We start from the raw sequence: 20,560 nt of genomic DNA, 5'->3' as shown, positions 1-20,560 counted from the left end.
AGCATGGGATTCACAATGCGGATTCAGGCTCTGCTCCATTTTTTACTGCCGCCTCTGGCACTACTGGTCGCTCCAAGCATTTGTCTTTCTGCTTTTCTACAGGATCCTTGCCCATCTGTTTGGTCTACTCCCCCGCCTGTGTTTGGTCTTTCCTTGGCTGTTCTGGGATCCAATTCTGCTTTGAGCTCCATTTCGGCTTCAGACATAGAGACTCTGTTCGGCCCTGCAGTCATGGTCCGGCCTCGACAGCGAATGCTCAGCCGTCGAGGCACCTCCCATGGTGGGTCCTCACGCCCTTCAGTCGACGAAGACTCTTCCCATCACTGCCATTGCCATTGCCCTCGCACTGAAGGAGCAAGATTTCTTCCATCCAGCCAATTTTTGGATGCGAGCGCTCCTTGGCCCTCGTCCTCACCCTCCTTTGGCTTGGCAATATTCACATTCAATAGTTCTCTGAACCGTCCCTGGATCAGCGCCCATGTTTCAGTGCTCTTCATTGAGGAGGCCCAAGATGAGGGCGATTCCAGCGCTCAACGGGAGACGATGCCAACTGCTGGCTCTGCGAGAGCCATGGAGACACCCTCTGCAGATCCCGTGAATGTTTCAAATAGGCCAATCGTTGTTACCACGAGCGTTAGGGAGACGTTGCTCAACCAGAACTAGGACGTCAAGATGGAGCCCGTCCCGACAGCTACGGAGGAGGCTCATGAGGCGGAATTCGGGTGGTGCAGGGTTGTGGAAGAGGACCCTGAAGACTGACTGCAGCTTCTTCTCAGGTTTTTGTGGCCCGATAGTGAGGGTTTTTGGTCACTTCTGATGTTTTGGCTTTATACTTGTGTCAAAGATGTGGTGTAATTGTCTGTGTTAATGCTGCTAAGAACTTGTCTATGTCTTGGACTCTTTTCTTTGTGGTTGGAAAATTAGTTTGACTCCCCTGCGCGGGATTAGATTGCTCGCTCCTCTGGCACCTCTGCGTGGGATTGCTTTTTGGTCCGGTTCGAACTCAGGCTGCGAACTCTGCTGTTCTATACTGCGATCACCACCAGGTAGCTGATTGTTTTTGTTAAGTTATGTTGTAATTGTTCTCTTTTAATGTAAATAATAGAATAGTTTTACTAAAAAAAATTATTAATATATTATGGATTTGATATATATTTATCAATTATTATATTTATTAATATGGTTATGTCATTATTATTGAATTTGAATGATTGATTATTGAAAACAAAAAACCAATAACTAATTTCACTTCTATTTATCGATTTCCAAAATATTTCTGAATCTATACTTAAATTAAGTTCAACTAAATAACAACTAATATTTTAATTAAATTCAACTAACTGTCCATTTTTATGAAAAGAATAAGCTCAGTTAAATAGATGATGTTATTTCTGCACAGAGAACTTTAGTGCGCATTTAGTTTGAAACCCCACGACCCACTTGATATTGGGATTGCTTGAATACTTTTTACTATTTAATATCAAAGTCGGTAGATGGCAGCCTTGAAAAATAGCTTATCATGGGTACTGTTAGGCTGAGTGCTGCAGCGTAGTGCACATTTACTTACCTAACTGAAGGGATTGGTGAAGAGTGCCATGGCGAGACTTGAGTTATTAGCCATCTCCATCTGGTTAGCCTGGACAGCAGGGATTACGTGTACTGCTCAGCAAGCGGAATTGATGTAAGGTTATTACCAAACGGTGTGCTCCAGCGCCGAGGATATTATCAGAGACCAAGTCGAAAAACTCTATCGTAAGCATGGCAACACTGCTGTTTCCTGGCTCAGAACAATATTCCACGATTGCATGGTGAAGGTAGGAACAGTATTGTTTAAACTCTTCTACCTAGGTTTCATTTCAGCTGATTATATAAGCATGTAGCTACCTCCAGGAATTTCATAAATCAGGATACTCTGCGCCACTTATCTGAGACAATTGAGGTGTTGTTGATGTTTTATAATCCTGCGATGCCTCCATTTTGTTAGAAACCACACGAGATATGGTGTCGGAGCAAGAATCTGAAAGAAACTTTGGCATGCGCAATTTTAAGTACCTGAACACCATCAAGAATGTTGTAGAGGAAGAATGTCCAGGAGTGGTCTCCTGTGCTGACATTATTGCTCTCGCTGCGAGGGAAGGAACCGTCATGGTGAGAAGCTGAATTTTGTCAGAGATTTTAATTAATAGATGGTAGATTTCAATTAGGAGATGATTATCTTTATTTTTAATTGGATTCTCGGAATATTGTTTTTTAATTGGATGAAATTGTTTCTCGGTTAGTCAGGATTATTTTTATCTCTACGGTAAATTCTGGGAATATTGTTTTCTGAGAACCATCTTCGAAATATATTTATAAATAATTATCTCTATCTCTATGGTAGATTCTAAAAATATTGTTTTCTTGAGGCAGATTTATTTAGCCATCGTGTCTGGTTGATTCTGGAAATATTTCGGAATCTGAAATCCCAAAATCTACGCTCAAATTAAATTAGTTGACGCTGTTAAGCTAAAACCCAACCATGAATTTTTTAATTGACTGGGAATGCACATTAATCGTATAATTTTATGTTATGATTGGACGATACAGTTGGGAGAACCACGCATCGCTCTGAAAACGGGTAGGAGAGATAGTCTACAAAGCAGCGCAGCAGTGACTGAGAAATACATGCCGCTACATAACGACACGATCGACACGGTCTTTGATCGCTTCGAATCCATAGGAATCGATGCAGAAGGGACTGTAGAACTTTTAGGTTGGATATATTTTTATATTATTTAAGTTTTAATCATTTTTATTTTGAAATAGAGTTTTTAAAATTTTAATTTAATTATTAATAATGATAATTATTAAATATATATAGAAATTGTTAATATTACAGAATGTAAGATTTAAGATGTTTGTGATCTTTAATTTAGATAGATGTTTTTGGGATTAATTACATAATCAAAATTTTGTTGACTTTTAGAACCAATTAATGTGGTCCATCTTCGTGACAAGGTAACAAAGCAAGCACTATCATTTTTTTTTTTTTTTTGTAGTGTGGTTCACGAACAAGTGAGTGAGTGAGTGAGTGAGTGAGTGAGTGGTCGCTACGTCTCCGGAAAAATCTGGGTTAATCACCTCTCGGCCTAAAAATCTGGGCTAGTCGCCCCTCGGCCTACTAGCAAGATCTAACCCCAAGGACTTGAACCCTTGGGGCTAGAACCATCTTATTAATTGTTAGAAGTGGAGAGTTGTTTATTAAAATAATAAAATATATTTGGTTAAAATTAGTAGTTACAAAAAAATAAAATAAAAAATTATTAAAAATAAATGTAAAATAATTAAGGTCTTCCTGCATAATCGAACCCTTGGGGCTAGCACCATCTTATTAATTGTTAGAAGTGGAGAGTTGTTTATTAAAATTATAAAATATATTTGGTTAAAACTAGTAATTACAAAAAATAAAATAAAAAATTATTAAAAATAAATGTAAAATAATTAAAATATTATATGTTTATTTAGAAACTAGCTATTAAAGTCCCACGGGGTAGGCCAGCTGGTAATCACAACGTGGTGAAGTTTGTTAGAAAAGCAGGCTCCATACTGAAGGTCATGAGTTCAAATTCCCCGGACTTACCGGGAGCTGTATAGAGGGGCGCGTGCAGCTCCGAGTGGTTATTAGTGGTCAAAATTGACAGAATTGACCCCGCGTAATGCGAGTCGCAAGGGTGTGCCCTGTTTCCAATTCCACTGTAATAAAAAAAAGAACTAACTATTAAGAATAATGCTAATTTTAATAATTAAAAAATAATCTATATTTATTTTAAAACAAGTTTTATAAAAATCTTAATTAATATTTCGATGAATAAGGTCAATCAAAGCTTATAACTCTATTTATTTTAATGTTTTAATCTAAAGAGATAAAATATATACCTATGGTTAAGTTATAGAGTATAGATGAATAAAAGGTTACTAATTAGAAATAAAAAGTTATATACATATATCACCTATATTAAGGGATCTAATAATAATATTGTACATAATAAAAGTTAGAGAAAGACTCTAATATTTATAAATTGCAAAGAATATATAAATAAATGATTAAAATTTATGTTATTTTTATTTTTTTAATTATATTGATTATTAAAAAAACAAGTTATGTCAACGAGTGTCTATGGAAAATAATACCTTAACTGAAATATTATCTAAGAAAGCTTTGTTATTAGACACTGAGTTAGTATCCATCTCAAATGTGTTTAATGGTAATGTGGTATTTGTTTTAGATAAAAATCATATTTGAATTAAAAAGAAGGAGTTACAACTCAAAGGTGAGTACTGCACCTGGAGATTGTACTCAAACAAAGAGAACTCTCTCTGTACATTTTGCTTACATCAAATGAGCAATTACATTATTAAGTACTTTAATAGAGATCAGGAAGTTGCAACCAAACTCCTAAACTCTACGAACAAATCCTAAACTAAGGAGATATGTTACAACTTGTGTGACCATTTCTCCATTAATACAAAATAATATTAATTATTTTCAACTCCCCCCCTTAATGGAGAAAGGATTATCCTAGAACTCCTAGCATCCTTCTAAACAATTCAAACTTTACAAGCCGAGGAGGCTTAGTAGAAATATCAGCCATGTTATCACAAGTTTTACAATATTCAACACATATCTCTTTTGACTGTTGTTTCTCTCGAACAAAATGAACTTGAGTATTGATATGCTTGGTATTTTTATGGAAGACTGGATTGTATGCAAGCTTGATGGTACTCTGGTTGTCGGTTTTGATAATAGTTGATTCTTTCTGCTCTTCTCCTGCATCATTGAGAAGTCTTCTCAATCAGATAGCTTCACATGTGGCTGGACACAATGCTTGGCACTCAGCTTCACATGAAGATAGAGCTACAGTGTGCTACATTTTGCTACTCCATGCTATGACCCCAGATCCAATGTTGAATGCGTAACCTGTGATAGATCTTCGATCATCCAAGTTACATGCCCAATCGGAATATGAAAAACCTGCTAGAATAACCATTCTAAACCTTTCGAGCAAGCTTCTGGCATACGTCCCTTGAGTAAGAAAGGTTTGTCCAGAGTCTTTCCATCTCATACACTTGTGACATCTGATTTCTTTGATCAGATTGTTAGCATTCCCTGTTACAATCATATCATCTACATGCAAAGAAATCAAACTAATTTGCCTCTGTTTATTAAACTTGGTATACCCATCTCATACACTTGCGACATCTGATTTCTTTGATCAAATTGTTAGCATTCCTTGTTACAATCATATCGTTTACATACAAAGAAATCAAACTAATTTGCCTCTGTTTATTAAACTTGGTATACAGATTTGGATCATTCCAGCTCCTATGGAAGCCATGCTGTACAAAAAATGAGTCAATTTTCTCATACCACAACCTAGGTGTCTGTTTTAAACCACAAAGTACCTTTTTCAATTTACACACAAGATGTTCCTGCCCCTTTTTCAAAAAACCTTCAGGCTGTACTAAAAAATTTCTTTCTTCAAGTCACCATTTAGAAATGCAGACTTAACATCTAGCTGGTGTAGCTGCCATTTGTGTTTTCTTGCTAAGGAAATTAGCATTCTAATGGTGTTTAATTTGGCTACAAGAGCAAAGGTGTCATTGAAATCTATTCCCTCTTGCTGTGAGTAACCCTTTGCTACCAGTCTAGCTTTAAGTTTCTCTATTCTCCCATTTGCATTTATTTTTAGTTTATACAGCCATTTGCATCCTATGGGGGTTTTACCTTTAGTTAATTCAACCAAATCGCAAGTATGGTTTCTATTTATTAATTCTATTTCCTCATACATTGTAGCCCTCCATCCATCAGATTTACTTGCTTCCTCATTATTTGCAGGTTCTACAATGTTTAAAAACTTTGACATTAGTGCATAGTCTTTCAATCGAGTATTCCTACTTCATCTCCTTGGTAGGGTTCTTACCTCTAATTTGTCTCTTTCAACCTTTTCTGGGCTTGCATTATTGATTACATTTCATGTTACTTCTTCTTCTTGTTTCTGCTCCTGCTCTTCATCTTCCTCACTGTTTTCTTCCATTAGCAATGGAATGTGCCAATCACTATAAGAGTCATCATTTCCTTCTTCAATCTATTCTAGTTCTAACATTGTAAATTCCCCAGGATTCCCAAGATTGAAAGGACCAACATGTTCGCCCTCCATAAGTCTCATAAGGCCTTCAACTTGATCAGAAACGAACTGGAAGCTCCGTGTTTGTTTCCCATTTCCAAAGACTGTCAGAAGCTCCTTGCGCAAAGCCTGAGCAACAAAATTATTTACAACCCGACCATCATCACGGCACATTCGTGGATTAAAAATTCGAGCACTCCGAACCTCAACATTTGCTCCCATAGTCAGAGTTTCGGCTGTTCTCTTACCCTCATCATCAACCTCCAACAATAAGGGTTTCACAACATCATGTTCAAACCTCGGATTGCCAAAATGATGCAAAACATTCTCCTTCCTTCCTGTGAAGAAATTGTCAACAACAATAACACTGTCGCCTCTTGTCATGAGCCTGTCAGCTCCACCCATCACGACAACTCGCAGGGACTTTCTCTTCAAACCTAGGAGCACTTTAGCCCCTGAATTCACCATTGAACCTGAATGATACTGAGCACACCGAGAAATAAACGTCTCATAAACAACCCGATGAGGTTTGTTGGGCACAAACCTTCCATTTTCATTAACATTAGAAGCCAAAAAACCACGCTGAAGGATAAAGAAAGTCGATGCAATGGCAATTCCTATCAAAATTAACAGCAACCGTTGCTCCCTGAGAAAATAATCTACTGGCGTGATAATAGATCACGTATTTTCTGGCTTAAGAGAGTACTCATCACTGTTATTCATATTGGACTGATAAATTTCTGATCCTTTGATGAATCAGTCTTCAATGAGCCACCACCGGGCAAGACCCATTTGCTGCCACCAAACAGATCAGGAACTCCAATGCGCCACCACTGGGCAAATCTGATTTGCTGCCACCGAACAGATCAGGAACTCCAATGCGCCACCACCAGGTAAGTCCGATCTGCTACCACCAAACAGATCAGGAACTCCAATGCGCCACCACTGGGCAAGTCAGATCTGCTGCCACCGAACAGATCAGGAACTCCAATACGCCACCACCGGGCAAGTCCGATCTGCTGCCACCGAGTAGATCAAGAACTTCAATGTGCCACCACCGGGCTACTCCGATCTGCTGCCACCGAGCAGATCTGGAAATTCAAAGTGCCACCACCATGTAAGGTCGATCTGCAAAAATTGCAGATTTTCCAAAGAGAAAGAGGTTGGCGCTCCACGACAGCGAAATACTCATGCCAGAAACAAAATCGATGCGTCTTGCGAAATTGGCACGCTTAATCCTTGATTTTCCACGCCGATATGACTTTCTGGCGCACTGGCGCGACTATAGCTCTCAATACCGCACCAAATGGCGCGACTGTTCCTCAATAAACCACGCGAGCTCTTTCTTCCACTCAAAAATGGCGCGACTGTTCGCGACTAAACCGTGCCAACACTTTCTTGTGCTGAGAGATGATCAGTCATATGAGACCTGTGCTCCAAGTGTTACTACAGTCCACCTGATCTTACGAATGCTTCTATACACTCCACTACCACTATAGTTCTGTAATCAATGATGCATCCTAAAAAAAAAAAAATTAAGGCTATCCCTACTCTGCGCCCTGATACCAAGATAAAAATCATATTTGAATTGAAAATGAGTTACAGCTCACAGGTGAGTACTGCACTTCGAGACTGTACTCAAACAAAGAGAACTCTCTTTGTACACTCTACTTACATCAAATGAGCAATTAAATTATTAAGTACATTACTAGAGATCAGGAAGTTGCAACCAAACTCCTAAACTCTAGGAATAAATCTTAAACTAAGGAGATACGTTACAACTTGTGTAACCATTTCTCCATTAATACAAAATAATATTAATTATTTCAACTGTTTTGTCTTTTAATTTTAATTTTAATGTTAAAATTAGATTTAGTTAAGCTTGAAAATATGTCTAATATGTGAGATTTTGTTTTTATCCTAGGTTTTAAGATATCAAGTAAGATTTTCCATTTAAAAACAAGGAATACAAAACCATAATTTTGCCCTATAATACTATAACAAAAACTATTAACAAATATAAAATCTTTAAAATAAATACTATTGACAAATAAAACATCTCTAAAATAAAATGGGAATGACTACTACTCCTCTATTTTTTTTTTAATTATTAATAATTAATTTGAAATAAAATTATGTGTAACTAAGGATAAAATTAAAATTTTGTTCATGTGAATCAAAATAAAATTTACAAAAAAAATCTAAAAATTAAATAACTATATAAAACATTTCATTAATGTGAGCTCATATAAATATTTACAAGTGAAGAAATTAGATCTCTAAACTCATGTTAAATAAGTATTTAAGATAAATCTATGCTGGTTTTAAGAAAAATAAAATATATAAAAAATTTGATTTTCTATAAAATTTTAGCATATAGCTAGACGCAGTATATATATTCTAGTAATAACTAATATGGCATGAATGGTATTAATGCGACCATTATATGGTGCAGGAGCTCACACCGTTGGCAGGACGCACTGTGCGAATTTAGTGAACAGGCTTTACCTAACGGTTGATCCATCTATTGATCCAGATGTAATAACCCTGGTAACTTGTAATTTCCGGTAATTGCTGTGGTAAAAACAATTTGGGTGACAACTTGTTATTAAAAGACATTATTATTTGTTTAAAGAAAATATAATGAACTATTTTACACATGTGTTGAATGAAATGCTGGCAGCCTCCAAAAAGAGGCTTTTCTATTAAAAGAAATTAATCAGTTAAGTAACTGAAAAAGAGGGACAACTGCCTCTCACCCTGAAGAGGGTTGGAAGGAAAAACCTCTGGGCTGTTGATGAACAGGCAGAGTAAGATTCCAGGAGAGAGAGCAGAGTGTGAAAAGTGGGTTAAGTCTGGTTGTGATCAGATGACCCAGCACAGTGGTGCTTGAGTCTTGGGGAAGGCTGCGAGCCTACAAGATAGCTCGGAGGGGAGATCCAGTGCAGTGGATTCTCAAGGTTGGGAGGTTAAGAGCTAGATTATTGCAGGTGAACCTTACAGTAAGAGCGACAGTAGCAGATTACCAGGTATGCATCATTAGATAGATTTACTTAAGAATCAGGTAATGATAGCATGCAGGATATAGTAGTCTGGATTCTTTATTCTAAGTCAGGAAATAAAGTTATGCAAATGCAAGTATTTGTGTTTTCTTTATTAAGTTAAGGAAATACAGATATATCTATAGTATGGTATTCTATAAATAGCCGACTGTGTTATTCCTCGGTGATAAACTGAAAGCCGTGTTTATAAATATATATATATATGTTAGCTGATATTTTTTTACTGAGATATCAAAGACCCAGTTATATAAGCTAATATTCCTGAGACAGAGAGTGAGTAAACAAATATATGGCTAACAGATTAAACCTCATTCCTATCGATCATGTACAGGTTTAGATACGGAAAGATAAGTTATAACAGAGGTGAAGTATTACACGGCAGGAACCAAATATAGAGAGCGTTTTTAAAACCAGCAAGATATAATTTATACTCAAGTAAATACGAAACAGTATATATATATTTACAAACGCTTATTGACCTACAACGTGAGACCTTGTTCAACACTGAGATTTAACAGGTAATAAGAAAGACGGTAAAGAACACTGTAATAAGAGCCAGGTCTCCAATAAACAATGAAGCCGTGTAGCTGAATTGATAAAGAACACCCTAGGTGTAGTAGTGAAGAGTAAACTCTTAAATAAACCTTAATCTGACATTAAACCGTAAATGACATGGTATGCCGAGCAAACGAGGTGAGAATGCTGTACGCCGGCTATGAACATAAATAACTGAATAAGATGCATTTCTTAATACCAAAAACTGGAGTAAAAACCCTCATGCAATCCATTGTATATAGGCGGTAAGGGCTGGACTTGCTTCCATTGCTCCAGAAGCAAGCCGTAACCCTGAAACCGCAGCAGATGAACACACGATATAATATTCATGAGCACCGAGAACAAATAAATACAGTATCACCAGATTGGGAAAAAAATACGCATAAATATATTAACTTCACTCAAGAAGTCGATGAATGACTGAACAGAACCATAGATATACTTGAGATGACAAAAATGTCACAAACCGAATCACAATACAACCAATGCTATAATAGGCCGTAAGGTAAGACAAAAGTTAATAATGTTAAACTGTAACAAAGTATGAGCGAGCGTTACAGGTCGGGTAAACCCTGACTCATGATAACGGCAAGCCAGCAAAAGAATATGGTACTGTACAGATGATTAAATACAAAACTTATTATATAAACGTCTGGGAACTATCATGACCAGCAAACCAAAACCCTCGGTTGGCCTGTGGTCGTAAACCGACAAACTTCTAACCTCAGGGTTCTGTGGATTTACAGAATCGGTCGAGAGTGCCGCCTGTAACCACATCAGGATTTGAAATCAGAACAATAGACCTGAGGCACATGAATATCGTGCATCAGTCTCGGTTTGGGTCATGGAAGACCGTCAACCTTTCATAACAAGCTGACTTATATGATAATGCATATAGCAGTGAATGGCTTACCCGAATGGTATGCGGGTCGACCAGAAGCTCTTTCGGATAGTCGAGACCATGGAGTCCAGACCCTCCTGCACAGCACCGCCACTGTTATCAACTGTATAATGATGAAACATATACGTTAGGATCTGATGATAAGTTGCCAAGAATCGACTGTAAACCTTAAACAATTCGCCATAGACGAGAAGATTACCTGTGCGGGCGGCGGAGCTGTATGGTGGAGGAGACTGTCGGAAGAGCTGCAGATGCATTGTGTGCAAATGAACCGGGACCAAAGAACCCGGTAAACTTATATGTCAACCAAACCCTAAAGTTATCCTGTGCCATCCGATCTGAGGATATGATCTCCATCGTCCGTTTGGGCGGGAGTATGGCACACAAATCGAATGTACAACCCTGCGTATGGTCACATGGCTTCACATGGCTTGCAGCCACCTGGCCATGGCACGGTAAGTTAATTTAACCTCCGTTCACCATGTGGCACTGTGACTTAATGACCACCAACCAGACGTGGAAACTAACGCAAGCATGGTGCGGGTGGGTGTAACATAAAATATAATGCTTATTAAACTAGGTACGTGGGTGTGATATAATCCCAATGAATATCGAATAAAGTGTAAAGACATTAAACCATAAATCATGTTTTACAAGTTATATGCTCATGCGAACCAAGTGCATCATATACCATGGTAATTCTGGGTGTTAGGTTCATAAAATTTTTTTTTTTAGGTATAAATTAACGGGATCGTGACAATGTGGTATCAGAGCCCAAGTTCCAAAACTGAGACCTCTGGAACAGCAATGGGAACAGAAAGAACAATTATCTTATACATGTATACAGTACAATGTCATTAATCATGTTTTTTGTGTACACCAGGAATATATTGAGACATTCAACAGCTGACAGTTATACAGTAAGATGGAGGAAATGCCGGGAGCTGGCGGCATCCCACCAGATAACACAGGACTGTGGGTTCAGCTTGGTGCTGAGACACGCAGTACTAATCAGGCAATACTTCAAACAGTTCAAGAACTGAAGGGTGAAATGGCACGCTTGCGAGAAGACAATGCACGATTAACCATGGAACAAGAAAGAATATTGAAGAGCCTGTCAGAAAAACAAAATCCACCCTTACCCAGTCCTAGTGCAGAACAACAAAGGGGCACTGAGGAGCGGAATTATGCTCCTGAACTTTCAGAAGAGCGTGAAGACCATTCTGACAACGTGCAAGAGCAGCAGGCTACCAAGAGACAGAAAACAGAATTACAGGGGGAATTTCGAAAAATCAAACCCCCACTTTTCGATGGAGAACAGGAGGAAGCAGCAGAAGCATGGCTGATTAATATTAATAAATATTTTCAGCTGTATGAATATGATCAAAATCTGAAGGCACGGTTGGCTATATTCCAGTTGCAAGGCAAAGCCACCTTGTGGTGGGAAGAGATTAAAATTGTGAAGGGAGTAAGTGAGCAAGGCATAACCTGGGAAAAGTTTCAGAAATATTTCAAGGAGAGGTATTTAACTGAGCGCTTTTATGATGAGAAGGCGCGAGAATTCCATGATTTACGACTAGGACAACAATCCATGGATGAATTCATAAATCGCTTTACCTCTCTACTGCGTTATGTACCCTACATAAAAGAGGAGAAGGCCAAGGTGCAGAGGTTTGTGAGTAGTTTGCCAGCCTATATCAGAGAACGAATTGAGTTTGACAACCCCCGAACTATGGATGAGGCAATTAGGAAGGCCAGAATTTGCTACCAGCAGAACAAACAAAAGGGAGAAATTCCAAGCAGGAAATGGAATGAGAAAAAAGGTAGCAGAAATGCTGGAAACAACAAAGGCAGCCACGGAAATGGTGGCAAAGGGGCTGGAAAAGGACAGTTTAACAGAAGCACGAATAAGGGAACTTTCCGGCCTAAGCCAAGCGAGAGCAGGATTAGTGAACCCCCTGCTAAATCGGAGGTTGAAGGAACCAGACCTCCAGTTCAATGCTGGGTATGTGAGGGACCACACTATGCTAGGAACTGTCCGCAGCGTAAAAGAACTGATCAGATATCTCAAGTCCATGAAGCTTCCACTGTAGGGGACGTGGCGCGCAGTGTGCCAAGGATCAATGCAGCATTAGAGGACCGGCAAGCGGAATATCAACCTTCCATGGTGGAATTCGAAGGTAAGATCTCAAACCTTTCTGTAGCTGTACTTATTGATCCAGGGGCTACGTTAAGTTACGTTAGTCCAAAAGTAGTGGAACACTGTAAGCTACCATCAGAAAAGTTTAAAAACCCATGGTTGGTCCAGTTAGCTACGGGAGCCAAAAGGCGGGTTTTAGCTAAAGTTAATAACTGTTCTTTTAGTATAGCTGGACAACCCGTAAAGGCAGATTTGAATGTACTTCCGTTAGGCTCCTATGACATTCTTATTGGTATGGACTGGCTGGAGAAGCACTGGTCGTTGGTGAATTGTAAAACCAAGACCATATACTACAAGGATGATTTGGAACAGCAGCAGGAGTTGCAGGGAATTAAACGTCCTGTTCAGATTCGACCTATAACTGCAACACAGCTAGCTAAGTGTATTAGAAAGAAATGTCAAATCTATGCCATACAGGTTGGCTATGCGAATCAGAAAGATAAGATGTCTGCATTAAATGACATACCAGTGGTGCAGGAGTTTACAGATGTCTTTCCTGAAGAGATACCGGGTCTGCCTCCAAGAAGAGACATAGATTTCACTATAGAGTTAATACCAGGGGCAGCTCCAGTATCGAGGGCACCATACCGGATGAGCATACCAGAGTTAACAGAATTGAAGATGCAGCTCCAGGAACTGCTGGATAAGCAGTACATTCGACCTAGTGTGTCACCCTGGGGAGCTCCAGTATTGTTCGTGAAGAAGAAGGATGGGACCCTTCGCATGTGCATAGATTACCGACAGCTGAATAAGCTCACGGTAAAAAACAAGTACCCTCTACCCAGAATAGATGAACTTTTTGATCAGGTGAAAGGGGCAAAGGTGTTCTCCAAAATTGATCTGCGATCTGGTTATCATCAGATCAGGATCAAGGATGAGGACATTGCCAAAACTGCTTTCCGAACACGCTACGGGCACTACGAATTTGTAGTGCTTCCTTTTGGTTTAACCAATGCACCTGCCACTTTTATGTGCATGATGAATAGCGTGTTTCACCAGTTTTTGGACAAGTTTGTACTGATATTCATTGATGACATATTGATATATTCTCGTTCCCAGCAGGAACATGAGGAGCACCTTAGATTGGTGTTGCAAACTCTTCGGGAGCATCAGCTTTATGCTAAATTTAGCAAATGTGATTTCTTTAAAGAGGAAATTCAGTATTTGGGTCATGTGATTACAAATGAGGGAATTGCGGTTGACCCCGAGAAGATAAAATCTATTATGGAATGGCCTACACCCAAGGATGTTGCGGACATCAGGTCCTTCATGGGGTTAGCTGGCTATTACAGGAGATTTGTGGAAGGCTTTTCAAGAATAGCCTACCCTATTACCTCATTGCAAAAGAAAGGAAGGGCATTTAAGTGGACAGCAGAGTGTCAGCAGAGTTTTGATCGTTTGAAACACCTACTCACCACCGCACCCATCTTAAGAATCGCGGATCCTAATAAGGATTACGTGGTGTGCACTGATGCAAGCAAAGAGGGCGTGGGGGGAGTATTAATGCAGGAAGGGAAGGTAATAGCATATGAATCTAGGAAATTAAAAGAACATGAGCAGAGATACTCTGCTTACGATTTAGAATTAACTGCTGTAATTCATGCACTTAAGATGTGGCGACGTTACCTTCTCGGAAAGAAATTTCTGCTGTTAACCGATCATCATAGCCTAACGCATTATTTCAGTCAACCCACTTTGAATGCGAGACAAGGCCGTTGGGCAGATTTTCTAAGTGGGTTTGACTTCGAAATAAAACATTTAAAGGGCAAAGAAAATCGGGTAGCAGATGCCTTAAGTCGAAAAGTTCATTGCTTATGTGAACTTTCAGCCAGCCGGTGGCGGAGTTCGCTGGTTGAACAAATAAAAACAACAGCACACAACGACTCAGAATATCAGCATTTAAAAGTGCAGGTACAGCAATCTGATCATGGAAAGTTACAGCAAGGGTACACATTGGATAACACTGGATTGCTGTATTTCAATGGGAAAATGTATGTACCTGACTCCGGTGACCTTAAGAAACTGATCTTAGATGAATTCCACATCAGCCATTATGCCGGTCATCCAGGATACCAAAAGATGGTTATGGCACTCAAAAAAGAGTATTACTGGCCTGGGATGAAGAGGCAAGTGGTGGAATATTTGGCAAAGTGTTTGGAATGCCAGCAAATTAAGGCTGAACACCAACACCCAGCGGGACTGTTACAGCCTTTGCCTATTCCGGAATGGAAATGGGAAACCATTTCCATGGATTTTATAACCGGTTTACCACGGACAAAGAAGGGTAATGATTCTATTATGGTCGTAGTTGATAAACTAAGTAAAGCAGCACACTTTATACCCGTACAGTCTACTTACAAGGCGGTACAAATTGCGCATCTCTTTATGCAGAATGTGTTCCGCTTGCATGGAATGCCAAAGGTAATCGTATCGGACCGTGATGTGAAGTTCACTTCCACTTTCTGGAAAACATTGTTTGCTGAGTTGGGCACCCAGCTGAATTTTAGTACAGCTTATCACCCACAAACCGATGGTCAAACGGAACGTGTCAATCAGGTATTGGAAGATATGCTGAGGGCAAATGTGATGCTCAAGCCTAATCAGTGGGAGGAGTATTTGCATCTGGTTGAATTTGCCTATAATAATGGGTATCATACCTCCACCCAGTTAAGTCCCTTTGAGGTTTTGTATGGGCGAAAGTGCCGCACACCCTCAAGTTGGAGTGGGTTAGAGGATAAATTGAGTTTGGGTCCAGAAATGTTAAGAGACATGGAAGATATGGTAAAGAGAGTGCGAGCAAATTTAAAGACTGCACAAGACAGACAGAAAAGTTTCGCAGACAGGAAAAGAAGATTTGCAGAATATAAAGTGGGTGACCATGTGTTTGTAAGGATTCAAACTAGAAGGAGCACACTGCAGTGGAGCGGGTGCGCCAAACTGGCTCCCCGATATTTTGGACCATTTCAGATTCTCGCTAGAGTGGGGCCGGTGGCCTACCAACTTGCTTTACCCAGCCACATTAAGATTCACAATGTGTTTCATGTTTCTGTCCTAAAGAAATATGTGTATGACCCTAGACATGTTATTCAATGGCAAGATGTACGGGTAAGAATTGATCCGATTGGGTTTAATTATACAACTATACTTAATGGGAAATTGATTAAGTGCTGGTTGTTTGCAGGTCGAACCGGAAGGCGGGGTCCTAGTCGAACCACAGAGCATTCTCGACCGGAGAGAAGTGCAGCTGCGGAAACGGGCTATTACCCAAATTAAGGTGCTGTGGCAGCATTATGGCCCTGAGGAGGCTACGTGGGAAGACGAGGAGCTTTTCAGAAAAGCCTATCCAAATTTATTTAATGAGAATGGACATCGGGACGACGTCCAATCCTAGGGGGGGAAGATGTAATAACCCTGGTAACTTGTAATTTCCGGTAATTGCTGTGGTAAAAACAATTTGGGTGACAACTTGTTATTAAAAGACATTATTATTTGTTTAAAGAAAATATAATGAACTATTTTACACATGTGTTGAATGAAATGCTGGCAGCCTCCAAAAAGAGGCTTTTCTATTAAAAGAAATTAATCAGTTAAGTAACTGAAAAAGAGAGACAACTGCCTCTCACCCTGAAGAGGGTTGGAAGGAAAAACCTCTGGGCTGTTGATGAACAGGCAGAGTAAGATTCCAGGAGAGAGAGCAGAGTGTGAAAAGTGGGTTAAGTCTGGTTGTGATCAGATGACCCAGCACAGTGGTGCTTGAGTCTTGGGGAAGGCTGCGAGCCTACAAGATAGCTCGGAGGGGAGATCCAGTGCAGTGGATTCTCAAGGTTGGGAGGTTAAGAGCTAGATTATTGCAGGTGAACCTTACAGTAAGAGCGACAGTAGCAGATTACCAGGTATGCATCATTAGATAGATTTACTTAAGAATCAGGTAATGATAGCATGCAGGATATAGTAGTCTGGATTCTTTATTCTAAGTCAGGAAATAAAGTTATGCAAATGCAAGTATTTGTGTTTTCTTTATTAAGTTAAGGAAATACAGATATATCTATAGTATGGTATTCTATAAATAGCCGACTGTGTTATTCCTCGGTGATAAACTGAAAGCCGTGTTTATAAATATATATATATATGTTAGCTGATATTTTTTTACTGAGATATCAAAGACCCAGTTATATAAGCTAATATTCCTGAGACAGAGAGTGAGTAAACAAATATACGGCTAACAGATTAAACCTCATTCCTATCGATCATGTACAGGTTTAGATACGGAAAGATAAGTTATAACAGAGGTGAAGTATTACACGGCAGGAACCAAATATAGAGAGCGTTTTTAAAACCAGCAAGATATAATTTATACTCAAGTAAATACGAAACAGTATATATATATTTACAAACGCTTATTGACCTACAACGTGAGACCTTGTTCAACACTGAGATTTAACAGGTAATAAGAAAGACGGTAAAGAACACTGTAATAAGAGCCAGGTCTCCAATAAACAATGAAGCCGTGTAGCTGAATTGATAAAGAACACCCTAGGTGTAGTAGTGAAGAGTAAACTCTTAAATAAACCTTAATCTGACATTAAACCGTAAATGACATGGTATGCCGAGCAAACGAGGTGAGAATGCTGTACGCCGGCTATGAACATAAATAACTGAATAAGATGCATTTCTTAATACCAAAAACTGGAGTAAAAACCCTCATGCAATCCATTGTATATAGGCGGTAAGGGCTGGACTTGCTTCCATTGCTCCAGAAGCAAGCCGTAACCCTGAAACCGCAGCAGATGAACACACGATATAATATTCATGAGCACCGAGAACAAATAAATACAGTATCACCAGATTGGGAAAAAAATACGCATAAATATATTAACTTCACTCAAGAAGTCGATGAATGACTGAACAGAACCATAGATATACTTGAGATGACAGAAATGTCACAAACCGAATCACAATACAACCAATGCTATAATAGGCCGTAAGGTAAGACAAAAGTTAATAATGTTAAACTGTAACAAAGTATGAGCGGGCGTTACAGGTCGGGTAAACCCTGACTCATGATAACGGCAAGCCAGCAAAAGAATATGGTACTGTACAGATGATTAAATACAAAACTTATTATATAAACGTCTGGGAACTATCATGACCAGCAAACCAAAACCCTCGGTTGGCCTGTGGCCGTAAACCGACAAACTTCTAACCTCAGGGTTCTGTGGATTTACAGAATCGGTCGAGAGTGCCGCCTGTAACCACATCAGGATTTGAAATCAGAACAATAGACCTGAGGCACATGAATATCGTGCATCAGTCTCGGTTTGGGTCATGGAAGACCGTCAACCTTTCATAACAAGCTGACTTATATGATAATGCATATAGCAGTGAATGGCTTACCCGAATGGTATGCGGGTCGACCAGAAGCTCTTTCGGATAGTCGAGACCATGGAGTCCAGACCCTCCTGCACAGCACCGCCACTGTTATCAACTGTATAATGATGAAACATATACGTTAGGATCTGATGATAAGTTGCCAAGAATCGACTGTAAACCTTAAACAATTTGCCATAGACGAGAAGATTACCTGTGCGGGCGGCGGAGCTGTATGGTGGAGGAGACTGTCGGAAGAGCTGCAGATGCATTGTGTGCAAATGAACCGGGACCGAAGAACCCGGTAAACTTATATGTCAACCAAACCCTAAAGTTATCCTGTGCCATCCGATCTGAGGATATGATCTCCATCGTCCGTTTGGGCGGGAGTATGGCACACAAATCGAATGTACAACCCTGCGTATGGTCACATGGCTTCACATGGCTTGCAGCCACCTGGCCATGGCACGGTAAGTTAATTTAACCTCCGTTCACCATGTGGCACTGTGACTTAATGACCACCAACCAGACGTGGAAACTAACGCAAGCATGGTGCGGGTGGGTGTAACATAAAATATAATGCTTATTAAACTAGGTACGTGGGTGTGATATAATCCCAATGAATATCGAATAAAGTGTAAAGACATTAAACCATAAATCATGTTTTACAAGTTATATGCTCATGCGAACCAAGTGCATCATATACCATGGTAATTCTGGGTGTTAGGTTCATAAAATTTTTTTTTTTAGGTATAAATTAACGGGATCGTGACACCAGACTAGGCAGAATATCTCAAAGGGAGATGCCCCACGCCAACTCCAGAACCTTCTGAAGTCTTATACTCTCGAAACGACCCCGGGACCCCCATGAAATTTGACAACAACTACTACAAGAACTTGATCGCCAATAAGGGTTTGCTGCTCATCGATCAGCGCTTGCTTTCGGACAACCGGACTTCAGATTATGTGAACAGAATGGCGCAAGATAACGATTACTTCTTCTCCCAATTCGAGAGGGCCCTCATAATATTGTCTGAGAATAATCCCCTCACTGGAAGTCTCGGAGAAATACGAAAGGACTGTCGTTATGTCAATTCCCTGTAAACCATCTGATACAAACTTCAAAGTCGTTCGTCTCTGAACTCTTTCTTTGCTACCCACATCGGAACTCCAGTTAGAACTAAAACATGGGTACAATGGTTACTATAAATCGCCAATGTTTATATTCCTTGTTTACCGAGCAGTTTATGTCCATTCTCATAAGAAGCGTACAAAACCTGAAAATGGCTGAAAATCAATCAGTTGATTATCACGTATATTCCTTCTTTTTTATTTGATCACTTGTCTTATTCTTTGGAGAAGTCATTTGCTTTAAGTTACTATTTTAAACAAAATCTTTCGTTATTTAGCTGACAAAGGAAGGTTCTAAAGTTTTTATCATTTGATGATATCCAATAAAATTTTAACACCTTTTTCTTATTATGATAAAATTAATTATAAAGTCAAAGTAGATTTAGTTAAAAACCTAAATGATAATAATTTTAATTTTATTTTAAAATTATATAAATTATAAGATGAGAAATTTTCTTTACTAAAAGTGTGAATATTAAAATTTATGAAAATAATAATAATAATAATAATTTTATTTTAAAATTATAAAAATGTGAGAAAAAAAAATTTATATAATAATTTAAATACTAAAATTTAGAAAAGATACATTTTCGAGTACAATAAAATTACTAGTTTAGATTCATCATAACACCGGATCTATCAAGTGCGGAATCTCTCAAGGTGCAAATTTATTTTTTGAGTGAAAAACTTGAGGGAAGTTTTGCACCTCAAGAAATTTGATCCCTCTCGGCACTTGATAGAACCGGAGTTAACATGGATCTAGGTTGGTTTCAATTGTGTGTTGTCATACAAAATTTGTTGAGCATCTATTTATTTTGATAATTTTAAATATGCTAAATATGTCTAAGATTAATTTGGTCAATTCAATTTAAAATTTTCTTAATTACCTCAGTTTATTAAGATGAGAGAGACTATAACTAAGAAAATGATGAAATATAAATATTGTGTGCAAAGTGTCAATGTAACAATTTTGATTCATAGAAAATGTGAATACTAAGAATATAGTCAATTACAACCAATCTTCACTGGAATCAATCTGAAACTATTTTTTTCCATTTTCTCATATAGATCATATGAAAAGAATAGTTGGAATCATAGGCCATTCAAATATTCAACTCTGCTATTGTAGTAAACAACATATCTTATCTCTACTGCTATCTAATATTAATAGTAGTTTTCT

The 20,560-nt window shown here is 38.8% G+C and overlaps 1 protein-coding gene across 1 annotated transcript; it reads left to right on the top strand.

Annotated features, from left to right (window-relative positions):
- The first annotated feature begins 672 nt into the window (after positions 1-672).
- LOC149193060 (peroxidase 21-like) lies at positions 673-19,353 on the top strand. The gene is made up of 7 exons (XM_089407191.1): positions 673-732; positions 949-1,046; positions 1,712-1,812; positions 1,958-2,148; positions 2,587-2,752; positions 8,620-8,702; positions 19,033-19,353. The coding sequence occupies exons 1-7, from the start codon at positions 673-675 to the stop codon at positions 19,351-19,353; spliced, it is 1,020 nt and encodes a 339-aa protein (XP_089263317.1).
- The last annotated feature ends 1,207 nt before the right edge of the window (positions 19,354-20,560 follow it).

The sequence above is a fragment of the Pinus tabuliformis genome, chromosome 2_2 (genome assembly GCF_031772625.1).
Source record: "Pinus tabuliformis cultivar Carrire ecotype Pingquan chromosome 2_2, CPIR1, whole genome shotgun sequence".
NCBI lineage: Eukaryota > Viridiplantae > Streptophyta > Pinopsida > Pinales > Pinaceae > Pinus > Pinus tabuliformis.
This window is presented reverse-complemented; position numbering and strand designations above follow the sequence as displayed.

What these genes read in the sequence shown, in the direction of transcription:
- LOC149193060 (XM_089407191.1), top strand. Translation starts at nt 673, where the DNA reads ATGGAGCCCGTCCCGACAGCTACGGAGGAGGCTCATGAGGCGGAATTC. An exon ending in ATTCCACGATTGCATGGTGA is followed by an intron (nt 1,813 to 1,957) that starts AGGTAGGAACAG and finishes TTGATGTTTTAT; the next exon opens with AATCCTGCGATGCCTCCATT. An exon ending in AGGGACTGTAGAACTTTTAG is followed by an intron (nt 2,753 to 8,619) that starts GTTGGATATATT and finishes TATATGGTGCAG; the next exon opens with GAGCTCACACCGTTGGCAGG.